At 34.7% G+C, this 16,913-nt stretch overlaps 1 protein-coding gene across 1 annotated transcript in view; it reads left to right on the top strand.

The window, feature by feature from the left end:
• LOC123536011 (uncharacterized) overlaps positions 1-16,913 on the top strand; it is an 82,946-nt gene that overhangs the window by 23,230 nt on the left and 42,803 nt on the right. Inside the window, exons 16-29 of the mRNA XM_053528651.1 lie at positions 102-245; positions 757-822; positions 1,280-1,423; positions 1,688-1,831; positions 2,341-2,508; positions 3,105-3,386; positions 5,244-5,474; positions 5,730-5,873; positions 7,093-7,299; positions 8,105-8,298; positions 13,389-13,515; positions 14,429-14,643; positions 15,309-15,579; positions 15,779-15,868. Coding sequence (XP_053384626.1) covers positions 102-245; positions 757-822; positions 1,280-1,423; positions 1,688-1,831; positions 2,341-2,508; positions 3,105-3,386; positions 5,244-5,474; positions 5,730-5,873; positions 7,093-7,299; positions 8,105-8,298; positions 13,389-13,515; positions 14,429-14,643; positions 15,309-15,579; positions 15,779-15,868 — 2,427 coding nt within the window. The remainder of the gene's footprint in view (positions 1-101; positions 246-756; positions 823-1,279; positions 1,424-1,687; positions 1,832-2,340; positions 2,509-3,104; positions 3,387-5,243; positions 5,475-5,729; positions 5,874-7,092; positions 7,300-8,104; positions 8,299-13,388; positions 13,516-14,428; positions 14,644-15,308; positions 15,580-15,778; positions 15,869-16,913) is intronic.

The raw sequence follows: 16,913 nt of genomic DNA, 5'->3' as shown, positions 1-16,913 counted from the left end.
ATATGGAATAATGACTGTGGTCATGGACTTTGTGGGAATTGGAATGCTATCACTGACTATGGTTTCGTCGCGCTTTAATGCTTGCATATTAACAATTTCAGAGATATAGGAAGCAACCTGATACAGTATGTACCAAATGCGTTGAAGAGCAGCATTCCAGCTCTAACACAGTTATATATGCAGTCTAACCACATCACGTTCCTGGAAACTGGCACATTCACCAACCTATCAACTTTATCTACACTGTGAGTGACATTTGCGTAATACAATTTGGCTATTGAAAATGGCAGGTTAGGTCAATAGACCACCTGTACTTATTATGTCCATTCTTTGGAGAAATTTGAAATACTTTTTTTCTTATTGCCGGTTAACAGTTTCTTAGGTTTAGCACAGGTTTCCGACCAATTACAAGAGAATGCCTTGACCCAGGGCAGTCAAACTTTAGAGAATGATTACCTATGGTCAGTAAATGACCTCAATCATTTATGGGGTTACTAAGTAGAACGTTTTAGCTTATGACCTTCAAATGTCATAGGTCTGTACATGACATGACACAATCATTTTAGGTCATCAGATTAAAGACTAAGGCTGCAGCGTACAAAATTACACACGCATTCGTTTAGGATAAGCCATAATTGGGGCATATGAATCTGAATAGATAAAATGAGATATAACTAATCTGATTAAAACAAAAGATGAGCTCATTTATTTGTGTTGAAAGAAGGCTAACATATTTTTGTTTACTTTCTGTTTCAGTACATTGACTGGAAATAAAATTGTAGCCATAGAAAACAACGTATTCAATGCAGACATTGAATATTTGTAAGTATTTTTGGTGCCCCACTGTGTTCCTTTGTTTGTTCGTTTTGTCCTTGTGTGTTGACTTTGTGTGCGCGCGTGTGTGTATGCTTATTGTTCGTCTTGTCCTTATGTGTTGGCTTTGAGTGTGTGTGTGTGTGTTGTTCGTTTTGTCCTGATGTGTAAGCTTTGAGTGTGTGTGTGTGTGGTGCACGCGTTTGCGTGCTGGGGGGTTCGTTTTGAGGAGGCTGCGCATTTGGTGCGTGGCATTCCCTGTTTGATATTTTTCTTTGTTTTCTTGTACAATCTTGCTGTGAGGAGAGTTGTAATTTATATGCATTTTCATTTCTTAATATATCTTAATAATATTATAGAACATTAATTTTTAAATGTCTAATACAACGTTATATATTATGTTCAAGAATCTATTTTCACCATAATTCTAATACCTTTTACGTATTACGAAACAATTTATTTTCAGGAAACTAGACAACAATGAATTCCGCTTTACCCACCAATTTCCATTCAGCAACTTACGAAATCTGAAACGTTTGTGGCTGAGTAGTAATGTCATAGATTACATTCCGCCGTCTGCTTTTACAAACTGTACTTCCCTGGTAGAAATGTAAGCACTTCTGTTATGATGTTGATATTATATGAGCGCCTGTAGTATCAGGCAGTTATTTTTGGATAGAGAACAATAGTCTCTGTTCAGTTAAGATTAGATGTCAAATAACAATTATGTTTATTATGAATCCTTTTAAAATAAAGGGTTTAGATATCACTATCTATTGTTCCTATTACATCCCAGTAACAATCTTCTCATCATATTGTAGGATGCGTTAACATAGGTTAATATCTAATCATTAAAACGTACATATTTTTTCAGTCAAATGGCCTATAACAATATCGCCCAGTTACTCAAGCCGCATTTTGAAAACTGTCCACTGTCTGGAGATATTTTGTTCAATGACAATGATATTGGATACATAGAAGACGGCACCTTTGATCACATAACTTCTATGACAAGATTGTAAGTCTATTCAGTTTTCATAAACTATGTAAATAAAAATATCTATAATGTTTCCTTCAAATCTCATAATGATAAGTTTCCTTTCTTTCTATATGTCACGTACGTGACTCCTTCTATATGTCATATACGTGACTCTTTCTATATGTCACGTAAATGACTCTGTCACATACGTGAGTCTTTCTATATGTCACGTACGTGACAGGGCAAATATGGCAATAAGACACTAAATATTCTCTTGCTGGATCTATAATTAATACTATTTGATTCAACTATGCCAGCGAAACTGCAGCCATTTTTGTTAGATCACAGTTCATGTCAGAACATTACCATATATGGAATGTATCTGGTCTGAAAGTGTCGTCTCTTGACCAGAAGAAATACAAGAAACTTGTAGAAGAAGATATATAATCTAATATTAGGATGACATTGGGATTAAAGTGACGGATTTTACATAAAAAATCCTTAATTATGATATTACTTTTTTACACAAGATGTTGTTTTTTTTTTAGTACTGTAGCAAACAATGTATTGACAAGACTTCCAAATGGTGGCGACTTTGCAGACCTCAACATTATTAATGCTGGAGGTACTCTGCAAGGAACATTGGACTTTACTAATAACCGACTTGTCTTCCTCGAGACTAACACATTTGTGAATCTCGCTGTTGCAGAATATCTGTAAGAAAAAACGCTTTGTTTGTTTTGTATGTTGAATATGATGATTAATTAAAAAAAATTCAGCCGTAACTAATAAAATAACAAAACTATAACAGTAATTGTTTCTAAGAAATACTTTTATTTTTAAGCGGTTAAAAGATTGTTTTCTGAAAAAAAACCCTACTCTGAACTATAGTAATAACAAAAGATATATTTAATCTAATCAGCGAGAAAGAATCGGGTATACAATGATTCTATAATTATACATGTGCTTTTTCGAAATGTAGATTTTGTTTCTCAGTGTACGTAATAAAAATTGACTGTATTTACTTGATTGTACATTAAGATTGTTTTTCGTGTACGTGTCTTTACTAGAATGTTAATGATCTTTTTTCATGTACGTGTCTTTACTAGAATGTGAATGGTTTCTTTCATGTACGTGTCTTATTAGAATGTTAATGATTTTTTTCATGTACGTGTATTTACTATAATGTTAATGATTTTTTCATGTACGTGTATTTACTAAAATGTTAATGATTTTTTTCATGTACGTGTATTTACTAGAATATTTACTAAATGTACCATGAGACTGCAATATTTATCCTTGTATTTTCAAGATCACTGGCTAATAACAAAATTACAAACGTTGCCACGGAAGCATTTAACGGATTGTCAGCCAAATACCTGAACCTTCAAGGAAACAACTTGCGAATACTGAACCGGAAGTCGTTCACAGACGTCTCTCTGTCAGAAAGCATGTACCTCAACGATATGTACTTAAGCACTTTACCTACTATGGCGCTCTACGGTGTATCTGCAAAAAATATAGACATCAGCAATGTAGGCATTACCACAGTCGATGAAGAAGCATTCTTTGATGTTGTTGTCAGTGGAAACCTGTAAGAAGTTTCAAATATCTGATAAACTAATTTTGTTCAGAGTTTATAACTTCCACTTTTATATATAGTTGTCTGATTGTTTGTATTCGTCTAATGGTCTTTTGCATTTAGCAAGTTTATTCTTATGTAGTGGATTGTATTATTGAGCTCTAGAATGTCTTCACACATAGATTTTTAACCAGATTTTTACGGAAAAGTATGTCGTTGGGCGGGCGTCAGACTTGGTTTCTGCCTAATAACTTTAGTTTAGAACAAGTTTCTGATACCAAACTTGGCCTGTAGATAGATGATAAAGGAGATGAAGCTTGGTATTACATTTGGGATCATTTGGATCAATGTCAAGGCCGCTGTTGCTAAAATTAGAAAAATATGGATTCGCACAATAACTTAAGTTTTCAATGATGTATTATAATTAAATTTCGCCTATAAGTAGCTTATAGAAAAACCAAGGTAGAAATTGTTTATAGAGTCATTGGGGTCTATATAGTATTTCGAATAATGACTGATTTTGGCACACATACGGCGCGTATAGCTACGACTAGCTACGGATAGAAACGTAGTAATCCGTATCGATCCGTACTTGAACCGTACGGATTAGTACGGATTGATAAGGATTACTACTTTAAGGTACGGCTCAGGTACGGATCGATACGGATTACTACGTTTCTATCCGTAGCCAGACGTAGCTATCCGCGCCGTATGTGTGACTGGGGCATAGTATATAAAATGATATTTGTGTCTGGTTGCCTTAGTTTCTACTGCTTTTAGAATGTAGCAGTTAACATTTCCATTTGACTGCTTTAGCTTCACTAAATACTTTTTAGAATTCAGAAGTTAACAGTCTTGTTTGTCCGAAGTTCAACCAAAGATCATAAAATTTAGCCACAAAACATACACGGAATAAACAAAACAAAAATTTTACGTTTTGATAAATTGGTTGAACTAGCTAGCCGTTTTTGTTGGAATTAATCAATTATTACTTTGAATTTAGGTGACATAATGCTATCCAATAAGTTTGGAGATTTTATCCATCTTTAGTATACATATACATGCATAACATGTATAAATCGATCTTATAGAGGTCGGACGCACTGATCAAGTGGTAGTACTTTCTTAGCACAGAAACCAGGGCTCGTGAGTTCAAGACTCTATTCCTCCTACTAAAATAACTAACGTTTGGGTACTCGTGTAAAAGTCAAGTATAAACTTAAGAGCTAAGAAAGCTTCTGAAAATGAAACATCGTATGTTTCTTGTATTCTCCTAAACACTGAGAATGCTCATAGTCCAGTTTAGTAGTTACTGAAAATAACAATGAGCATACACGCGCACGCGCTCGCTCGCTGCTCAGGTAATGAAGGATAATCAAGGGTTGCTGTAACAAAGTATTAAAAGGATTAAAAGAAGTGGTTAGTTTAGTTGAAAGACTTAAAACGTGTCCAAATTATAGAATGTTTAAAAAAATATTGACATTTGTTGATACTTGTTTATAGATAGTTTTAAGAAGTTCAACAATTTTAGGACTGACTCAGTTTTTTAATCCATAATGCCACAGATTTTCTCAAACAATAGTGTCAAGCCCTTTCCTTATTCAACAAAACACTTTTTGAATGATATCTATGTGTAAAATGAATAAAGATCTGGCGAAATTAAACAAACTGTAATTAAGTAGGGTTTTTTATATTCATATAATTTATTCAGTCTGTAGTAAAACCTGTCTGTAAAAGCCGCCCATGGAAAATGAAAAGGTGGTCTTTGTTTACAATTGTTCTCTCAATACAGGTAATTTTACACAATTTATAGTTATTCAGAAAATAATGACCTTTATCATCAGGATATCGTTTCTTATACTTTTGAAGGACTCTTGCGGACAATAACATAGCAACAGTGACCGGGCCACTGTTTGGAGGAACGTCGAGTGTCGGAGAGTTCATCTACCTCAACAATAACAATATCACCGGTTTGAGCATAGACGCTTTTGATAATGTAGCTCTTGGATACATTTACCTCAATGACAATGATCTGACAGTATACCCTCAAGCCATCCAAGCTTCACAAAATCCAGATAGAATGCAAGTATACCATTGTCTGTAAATATTTCATACTTTCTTTTCTTCCATTTTGTACAAAAACTATTGAAAATCAGCTAATCTGAGGATGATGTTTGGTGTCTGTTAGGCTTAATTATAAAGGGAAGATAAGATAATGCAGAAAAACAGAGGAATGATCGGTAAGAGGGGGTATATCTCTAACGAGATGTTTGAATATACAACACTTTCTAGGATAGCTTACTGACTGAATAAACAAATACTGTTATACCTAGAATTTTTATTTCAACTTTTTAGATACATTGAAAATAACCACTTGTCGCTGATTCCGGATGGGTCTTTCAGCGGACAGACAAATCTGAAGAGATTATATTTGACCGGGAACAGCATCGATTTCATTCAGTCGGGTTTATTTACCGATCTCACAGGATTGGAATATCTGTATGTATTTTGAGCCGGAAAAAGGCGCTTTTAGATTAAAGATTGATTCGCATGTTGTGTTTTATAATGTAGTAACTTATATTGCATATTGTTAATTCATTTTTAGTTTATTCCAAGGCTTTTCATTGCCCTGATACTTTTGTATCAGCTTTTGCCTTTTTCTGTTCAAATTCCAATTCTGACAAATGACATTGTAGTTAGAAATTAGTTTTTTTGTTTGTTTTGGGTTTAACGCCATTTTTCAACAGTATTTCAGTTATGTAACGGCGGGCAGTTAACCTAACCAGTTTTCCTGGATTCTGTACCAGTACAAACCTGTTCTCCGCAAGAAACTGCCAACTTCCCCACATGAATCAGAGTTGGAGGACTAATGATGTCAGACACAATGTCGTTTATCAAATAGTCACGGAGAACATACGCCCCGCCCGAGAATCGAACTCACGACCCCGCGATCCGTAGACCAACGCTCTTACCTACTGAGCTAAGCGGGCGGGCAGTTAGAAATTAGGGGGGAATAAAAATATCAATATTTCTCAGTACTAACCCATTAAAGCTCACCTGAGATTTGTATAATTTTGAATATTCACAGTCCCTCCACTCTTTTCTTACACCTCATATAAAAACTTTTGGTGGAACTTAGTTATAGATGACTTTGTTCTTCCTTATACGGTTCTCTATCAAAACCTTTAAAATATCTATTCAGTGAAGAACTTTCCAAGTGGGAAAACTGAAAAAGATCTTGTCAGAAACGGCTTACTTAATTTTCAGTCATTTCAGACAAATGTTCAAAGCATGTTTTTAGTATGACGAAAATGTATCTTTACTAATCTCTGGGTACTAGAAAAGTATGTAAGTACAAGACACGTTACATTGCATCAACTTAAAGCTTAGCTTGTTCAGTGATAATGATACATGAAGTGTTTATTTTTGTCCAACCCCCCACTGCACCGTGTCAGGTGTTTTAACGGACTTTTGTTGTAAAACACTTTTGTGGTGTTATTCCTACCTTTAGCAAGTTACAAGATGTAATGCATGCTTCTGATATACCTTAATTCATCTCTTTAACGAAATGTTTGGTAATGAAAGTTATTTGCGATTATTTTTGATAGAACAAAACATAATGGAATTAAAGACTTCAAAAGCCATCTCATTATAAACACACGTATATAAAAACATGTTTATGTAAATATATTGTAATCGCCAAATTTGATTATTCCAGTTTCCTTGGAAACAACGTTATCGAACGGGTTGGTACAGATATATTTGATACCATGTCAAACTTACAATTCATTTACTTGCAAAACAACCTTCTTAACCATTTTCCGGCTCTTGGCAACCAATCCATGGATACTATTGATCTAAGTTCAAACACCATCGAAACCGCCGCCACTGAAGCCTTTTCAAGTCTTACTTCTTTGTCTTCACTGTAAGCATTCATTTTGACATTTAACTTGCTGTTGTTAAAGTCAATAACTTTTACCATTATTCAATAAAATATCAAAGAAATTTCCAAATTTACTGACATGAATACAGCTGTTTTTTTTTACTAGTGAGTTATCACAGTTAGTTTCATATTTGTTGTGATAAGCGAAATATTAAAGCAGCATGCCTCCAGATTTGGCTAAAAATAAGCTTTCTTTCAAATTGAAGTTTGGTTATACTATGAACATTAGAATATGAATTTTTGTTTCTAAAATATTTTAAAAGTTCACAATCAAGAAAAAAAGATGACCGCGTCGGGAATCGAACCCCGGACCGCCGCGGCAATAAAGACATTTTCCCGTCGTCTTAACCAATAGCGCTATAGCTGAAGTAGTGAATAATGACTTCAAAATATAGATATATATAATCGAGACAGTTTACCTGGAGTGAAAGCGTGACAAACGCTTTTCGATTTTCATCGTAAAAGTAGTAAAAACAGCAAATTCTCATGTGTTTCCGTAACATAAAGTTTGTCAGTAATTAAGTTTTAAAGCCTTCTTAAGAAATATAGCATTTATTTTCAAGATATCTAAAAATACTTTTTTTTTGTCGAACGATCTATTGGCATGCCGCTCTAATAATATTGAATGTTAAGGTTAAACTTACTTTGAAAATCGTTTTTTTCTTACAAATAGACCAAAGATAATGAACTTTTCAGAAGTAAATTGTGATATGTTTTCAGTTTCTACACATGATGCTTCTCTGTCCGAAATAATTGCCAGTTTTTGATTTCCATCTTTTATCTATAGGATTCTTACTAGCAACCCGCTTGCCTGCCAATGTCAACTAGTATCCACCCTCCATGACGTTGCCAGCACTATAACTGGAGGAGAATGCCAGTACCCAACGGCAGCAAATGGAATTACTTTTGATTATAGTCTGCTCAATGATTCTACATATTACTTCAGTAGCGATAACAACAATGCCTCACTTTTTCAATGCTGTAAGTGAATTACCTATACTTTGATATGATGTATGTGAATCGTTTATTTTCAAGTAAAACAATTGTTATCAATGTTGTAAGTACATCATCTACTTTGAAGTCATCTGTCATCCATCTCTGATTCATGTTGGGAGAATTAGCAGGAAAATACATTTGAGCATTGGATGTTTAATGTTGTAAATGATTCAGTTATTCTCAAGAAATACCTCGTTATGAGAATATAATATAAAAAGCCCCAATGCAGATTAACAAACAGATTCAGCGAACTAGTATCCTGCTCCGAACGGAATAAAGGTTTCGCCCTCAAAAACATTTTTTCCGTCTCATTTCTAATAGAAGTTTTTGAGCAAAAACATTTTATTTTTAAGTACATGTTATTTAGCTTGTCCTAAACAACCCAAAAACGCAACTAAACCTTAGTCTCTGGGTAGGATACCTTAGTATCAGATTTTGTGTGAAAATAGCTCATTCCTAACTTGATATTCCATCCCTAACCGAAGTTACTAATCAATAATTCTTTCCCTGTTCACATTAACACTTTCTATACACTGACCGAAGCAACGCAAAATGTACGGAATACTATTAGGAACATTTTGTTTTAGTTTTTACACATTACCTCTTACGTATGAAATATTAAGTGTTACGTGTTATTAATTTCCTCTTACATTTACGCATTGCCTTTTAGGTATTATATCTTGTGTGTTACTTATTATATTTAAGATTGGCCTAGTTCTCAGTGAAGCAAAAACAAAAGTGGTGGACAGTAATGATTACGGCTAGTGGCACTTGGCCCCTTTTTGTTACCACTAGAGCTAAAAAATAGCAATAGCTTTAAATGACTTGAACAGTATGATCGTTTTTGATCAAACTTGGTCTATAGCATCATTATAAGGTCATTTCCCAAATTTATTTTAAAAAAGCACATTGGCTACCTTGTAGGGTCCGCTAGAGCTAAACATAGAAATACCTTTGCATTTTGAATTACTGCTCATGAACAGACTCAATCTAACCGAGTCTGCAATTTTCACTGTTAGCCTTGTCCTCGGTGAAACCGGGGGATCTACTAAATTATATTTACTTCACAAAAGCGGGTGTTTAAGTGTTGTGTGGCGGCCGTTAAAAGTCGCCACGAATTCATTTCATTGAACATTGTTATATTTTCTGGTCCTTTGTGATCATTGATGTCAACTGATTTATATTTGAAATTTGAATACTGCATTTAATACTGCCTAAGCCGGTGCTTGGTGGCGTGGGCAGTGTTGCAATTTTCATTGCTGCTCATGAACAGACTCAGTCAAACAGAGCCTGCAATTTTCACTGTTTGCCTTGTCCTCGGTGATTCCGAGGATCGACTTTTCAGATTATATAAATGGCAGTGCTCTAGAATAGGCTTGGGAACTTTATGTAATTCTGAAACTAACTACATAAAAACATGAAGAAAGCATATCCTAAATTTGATATTTCCGTTTCAAGATTCCTGCAGAAGAAGAGATTAAATTAAACAAGAATGTTTGTGTTGCTTCAGCCTCCCGCTCAATTCATTTTCTTTTATTGAAAAGGAGACTTAGATTTGTTCTTATCCAGGGGTCTATCCGAATATGTATCATGGATATCTGTACATGTATTAAGTCAAAAAATGCTTACGAGTGCTGATAGCTTAAAGACACTCTTATGCCAGGTATGTGGCTTATGGAGATGATAAGGTCTGCGTATTGGCGGTAAGGGCCAATATGCAAGACTGGACCATTGATAGACTTGCTTCTGTTTATCATAATAATCTTCTGTGTAGCTACCGTGCAGTATAAAATTGCATCTTCATAGCAAACCAGTTCTCATCTTAATAACGAGTTCAGAAATCCTGATTAAATAAAGGTTAAACAAACAAAGTGGTAAGATAAAACAGTGTTTTTATTATTTTAATAAATCAAGTTTTTATTGTTACAATTAGATCTCATCATTGCAGAATTTGTTATTAAAACTAAAAGAAAATGCATTCCGGAACCTAGCTTTTATAAATGATAAATTATGTGTATTTTGAACAATGATAACTCCTTATTGCTGGATTTTATTATAAGTAAAAGAAACTGTATTTAGGCCACACAAGGGGAATTATATATTCCCAAATCACAGTTCTTATACTACATGTATAATCAGAATTATCTGCAATTAATGAAGTTTGTTCCCATAACACATTTCACACTGTGTCATTAGAAATGTCTACAGCCAAACATTCTATTCATCCGTCGTGCCGATATATTGTCCCTGTAAGTATGTGTAAGTCTGTTAGATCCAACATTTTCATTCCAATGGAGAATTGCCATGTTACATCTTAGCATATATTTTGTATCTCCGAACGCACCGATTCGTTTATCTTGAAAAATATTCAAAGTGTTATTGAAAGATTCAACAAAGAATGTGTCCATGGCATGGATGTTATTTTCTGGACGCTCATACACAGTTTTGCTTTCAACGAACTTTCAAGCAGAGAGGGGGAATTCATATATTTTTCTGATCAAATACTTAATGTATTAAAGTTTCATATAAAGGCGTCATTATTAATTGTAAAGAAAAAAAGAATTTCTGTTTATTGCAGCAAGCATATTGAAGTTTCAACATTCTAAAAATACGTTTGAGATGGTCATTTGTCAAACAAGATAATGTTATTCAAAGTACATGCGTGAATTGACTCGAATAAAAATATACATGTATAGGTATGTTTACATTAAGGACTATTTTTTCCTCAGAATAACAAGTAGTGCTAAGTCAATAAAGTTATTAAAAGTTGTTACGCTATTTTTGTATAAAACGAATTGACGATAATTGATACGCAGCCACAACTATTGGCTTTTTCGGATCGTAATAGACTAGCATGGGTTCGTTTGTGATAGGTTTTTGACCATTTCGAAGGCTTTGATTTAACTTGGACCCCACTGCCTAACTTCATCCTGTTTGAGCAGATCTGTCATGGGACTCATGATGATGGATAAATTTTCTACATATCTAAAAGACAATTTATCAATCCTACTTTATCATTAGGTGGCTGTTACAGCCTCTACTTTTTTGGGATCTGGACTGATTTCAGTGGTACTAATTATATGACCATAATACTCAACAGAACGTTTTCTGAAGAAGCATTTTTTCTTTATTTAGTTTCTGACCTGACATCTCAATTCTACTCAATACTGCTTCTAAATTTGAGTCATGCTTGGACATATCCATACCGTAGACGATTATGTCGTCCATAATTACGTCAACACTCTTAAGTCTTGATAAAAGTTCAGACATTTTCTTTTGAAACACTTCTGGACTGAGGTTCAAACCCATTGGGGCGCGTTTATAAGCGTACCGACCTGATGAGGCTATAAATGTGGTAAGTTTCGAACTCGCGTCATCTAGCAGTATTTGAAAGAAACCACTAGAGGCATCTAGCTTTGAAAGTACAGTCATATCAGCGAGTTTTGGTGATATGTCGTCAATATTTTGAAGCATGAAGACCTTTCTCTCCACTGATTCATTCAGTTTTTTTGAAATCTACTGAAATTCGTACATCACCGTTTGCGTTTGGAACGGGGACAATGGGTGCACACCATGTGGGCTCTGAGATTTCTTCTATAATACCATTTTCAACCATTCTCGCCATTTCTTTTTTTCTACTTTCGGGAGTAATGGAAATGGTAAACGGCGCCCTGTTGTGACTGAATACGGTATCGCGTCTGGCGTTCATTCAGTTTTGACCGGATTGCAATTAATCAAGCCTGTACGACCAGATACATTTTACGGAATTTCATCTACACGACGTATTAAGTTCATTGCAGAACATGGCCCTCGACTAAGTAAATTTGTTTGGTCTTTGCCTGTGAGAACAAAGGCTCTCAGGAGAAATTTTCTATTATTTCTAAATGTTTATTATATTATTTCTAATTGATAGAATCAATAATTCCACAGTTTTCATGGTTTTCACTACCACAATTTTGTGTGTCATTTAATTCTTGCACGGATTTTGTTGCAAAGTGATTTATTTTTACGCATTTTCTACAGGTCTTTCCGTAGGCTCGACTGCTCCCTCGCCCGTGGTTCCGGTTGCATCTAGTACATCTTGTTTCCTGTTTTTCCGGTTTCTGATCGAAACGTTTCCTATGGTTTCTTGTGTCACTCTGTTATTGACGCCCCAACGGTTGTGAATTTCTTCGAGATGTTTTAACTTCTTCGATATTTTCAGGACTTCCTGATTGTTCTTTAAATTGATTTTTCACCATTTCAGTTTGTCGAACTAATGCCATGACCTCATCAAGATTCAAGTCATTTTTCAACTGCATTTTTTTTGTGATAATTATTTATCTATAATTCCAATTAAAATTGTATCCCTTTTTTAGTCTTGTTTATTATCTTTAAAATCACATCCGTCCGCTATCTCATGAAAGCTTTGGATAAATTGTTCGGCTTGTTCTCCAGGTTCTTGTTTCCTTTGGTGGAATTTGCTCTGTCATGAATTATGTTTCTTTTTCGAACATAATATTCATCAAATTTGTCTTAAGTTTTATCAAAACTTTTTGAGTCTGCATCACTTAAATTGAATGACTTGAATATGTTTTCTGCCTCCATTCCCATAGCATTTATTAAACTTGAAACTTGAACTTCGCCCTGTTCCTTCGTTATTTTTCAGGCCAAACGGAATCGAAGAAATCTGTCTCGCCAATCCTTTCATTTATGTGGTTAAAAAGTCAAATTCTGTTGGCGGCGAAAATTTTGATGCCATTTTTTTCTTCTCAGTGAAAATTATTCCATATTCACTCAAAACAAACAAATATCCTCTATATATAGGCGATAGAAGAACACACTGCCATCTTGTCTTCGAACTTGCGGTATTTTTCTGTAACCTTGCCATTTGACATTTAAATACTTAGACAATGTCTCAGTTACGGCTTCGGATGGACGGAATGGTGGACGAACATCTGCCTTCTTGGACTACTGTTTGGTGAAACTTATATTTGAAAAATTATTTATTTCATCTTTGTCACGAGACACATATAAAGTTGCCATGCCGTTGTATTTTACTTTATTTCATATGTTTTCTTGTTATCTATATGTAGCTGGTGATAATGTGGCAGCCGTAGCTAATTCTGGTACAGAGATCGTAGTAACATGGGACCAACCAACCTACTTGTATTTCCAACCTAACGGAACTATTGGATTGGCGCCTCCGCTTACTGGATCCGTGTAAGATATCATAAGCTCCACGACCATGATAATGAAACATTTTAAAATTCATATGATCGAAATAGGACAATCCGTCTTCTTGTTGGAACTGTGAAACAGTAAAAGTTCAGATTAGGAAACCATTTCGCAGACTGTTGCAGGAATTCAATCGCTTTGTGATCTATAAATTCCGTCTCACAACGTTAAACTGTGTTCATAATAATCATAACGCATTAATTGATGTTTACAATTAAAAGAATGCATCGGAAGCATTAATGCTGTTTCATGTTGCACAGAAAATATAACTGATCATCATTTATGTTAAAATAGTTTAAATATTATAATTATGTTGACAGAAAGGTTTTGTGTAATAAATTTACTACTTATTCTTACAAGGGCTTAAGTTCGAATGTCTGTTTCATTTATCTTATTTAAGATAATAAAAGACAAACATGTTAACCCGCCGCAATTTTATATTAACATTCGTGATATATTGCGAGAACAAAATGGATAACTTTGTATAGTTTCATAGTTTCATTAACGAAACATTTGACCTCGTTGTGAGGATATCCTTCCTTGGAAATGGAAAAGAATGATGTGCAGTTTATTTTTCGGAATATCATCAAGTATCGCTAAACCACATCTTGTCATTTATTATTTGTACATATGTGTGACAGCTGAAAAGTGCTGATATATACAAAAAATATCATTTCTATCGATGATATATAAACCACTAGTGTGTTAAGTTGCAGCCTCCCCCAATCCCTCACCGCAAGTTACAACATGTCATTTTAATAAGTTACATAGCTAATTGAAATATGAGTTATTTCAAGTTAATTTTTAAAGAGAATTTAGTATATTAATTCCTTTGAAGTATATATTGCAGTGTTATAGTATGAACACATTACGATACAGGAGAATTGTGTGATTTCAGAGAATACCAGGTGATTTGTGTAAGCGATACTGCATCAACACTGTATAACACGGAGACAGACGGAAATGCCACTGCCGGATCTGGTTCATTCTCTATGACCTTTAACACTAGTGTAGTCCCCGATACCACGTATGAATGCTCTGTTAAGATGGTGCATTCATCATATGCTAGTGCAAAAAGTAGTCCGTCTGTTGTAATTACCCCTGATGTAGTAGGTATGGTAATTTTTGTTTTCTTGTTAACACAATATAAAAATAAACATTCATTGAACGGCTTGCCGGTTATACCCCAGTCATACATAAAGCGCGGATAGCTTCGTCTAACTACGGATAGAAACGTAGTAATCCGTACCGATCCGTACGTAAGCCGTAATGATTGGTACGGATTGATACGGATTACTACTTTAAGGTACGGCTCAGGTACGGATCGATACGGATCGATATGTGTCATGAAAAAATTGATTTCTTAGAGCCATTTTTTTTTTGCAAATGTGTTTTTATTAAAATCTTTTCTGTAATATCAATTTTGAGTTTAAGAGATATTTGTTAAAACTGTGATCGTAAATAGTAGCAATTCTATTTATTTCCATGGCTATTTACTGAATAATAAAACTTTTAAATCTTAGATAATATATATAAATTACACGGTAATGAACTATGTAGATTTGGACTTACTGGTTTGATCAAAATATCGTTTGTTTGCATAAAAAATATTGACGCATTTTAACTAGTAGCGGCACACTCCCTGACTCATTTAAGGGTCAGTAGCATACATTTTCTTGAATGAAATAAATTTTCAGTGCCTAATAGACATCAACATAAAGTGTTTAGGATAAACTTGTTATTCTATTCTATTTGTCGCAAAGTTGATATTTTATAAGTTACAGTCCCTGGACCGGAAGCTGGTGCAAATGACGTGGAACTTGACGTCAAATATTACGACTTCAGTAAGTCTCATGCCGACTTCAACGATCTATCTTACCCTACAATCAGTTCTCCATCGTACGTTGCTAGTCCATACGGGTCCTGGCTCTCAATATCGAATAATCCAACAGCTGATACGTTCTCCACCTGGTACCGTGAAGATAGCACAGTTAACTACGAAATCTCCGACACCATAATTCTGTTTGCTCAATCTGGAACTATCAAAAAGTAAGTTTCAAAACTTTGGCGCACAGTTGAAAATACGTTATCGTTAAATAGATGTCTCAGATTTTGAATATACTAAAAATAACAGTTTTACTCCAGTTAAGTATTGAGTTCTCTCACACGATATTTGGTATCAACTTAGCATAGTTCCATTATTTTGGTATATTGTAGAGGTAACTAATTGATTTGCACATATTTCAAGGTACTGGAGTGGCGAGTTTTTTCCAGTTGATGGCCAGGGATTTACTGCAGAACAGCAACAAGATTGTAACGGCACATACCATAACTTTGGGTAAGAGTAGTTACATTGTAACAGAGCATTCCGCAACTTCTGGTAAGACTCACTGCATTGTAACAGCGCATACTGTATTTTTAGGTGAGAGGTGTTGCATTGTTACAATACATACCATAACTGTGGGTAGCTTACAAATTTATTTATGAAATGTAGGCCACCAGCCCGTATACAACTTATTTACACCGTAATAATACACATATCAATTCAATTATGTGAATGCAAACATACAATCTTGCTTGGGGAATGAAATAATAATCTAAATTCTGAAAAGTAATGGTCTACTGGTTAACTATATATCTATCTAAATATATAAAAGAAAATCTTATTATGAGTTACAGACTCCAAGGACTAACTGTCATTTTCTTCCTCAGCTTAACCGAATATACGCATATGGCATTTAATTCTATCAGTCTCGATCATATTTAAATGGGTCTAAAGCAAAGCCATTCTATCGCTGTCCATTTCGGCATGCAGTGCCAGACCGGCTACATCATTGCGTAATGCATAATCGACATGTTCTATCTTACTTTCTAAGGCGTGTAATCTATGCTCTAAATTATCCTGCTTTTTTATAATTACAAATGTACATTAACTTTAGATTTAATAGACGTTATTTCAGAATTCACCTTTTTTAGTTCACTTTGTTCATGTATCACTTCTTCATTCACTTTTCTTATATCTCGTGACAACGAGGAATTCAAATCTTGAATTGATTCCAAAATCACTTCTGTATCCACTGTCGGGCCTAGATTACACCTAAAGTATTAAGCGTTGAGAAAACGAAGCATACTGTACTTCATGTGAACAAGTGCTGGAAAACGTGGCCGTCCAAATAGACAACGGCACGGACGGACAGCCTACTATGTATTCCATAGCGTAGTTGCACTCGACATATCTCCTACAATGTACCACTCCACCAAGCATCCGTGTCATAGTCGACATGTTCTATCTTACTTTCTAAGGAAAGTAGAACTGTGGGTAAGAGTTGTTGCATTGTAACAGTACATACCATAAGTGTTTGTGCGAGCTGTTACATTTTAAC

The sequence above is a fragment of the Mercenaria mercenaria genome, chromosome 17 (assembly GCF_021730395.1).
Source record: "Mercenaria mercenaria strain notata chromosome 17, MADL_Memer_1, whole genome shotgun sequence".
In the NCBI taxonomy this organism is placed as follows: Eukaryota; Metazoa; Mollusca; class Bivalvia; order Venerida; family Veneridae; genus Mercenaria; species Mercenaria mercenaria.
This window is presented reverse-complemented; position numbering and strand designations above follow the sequence as displayed.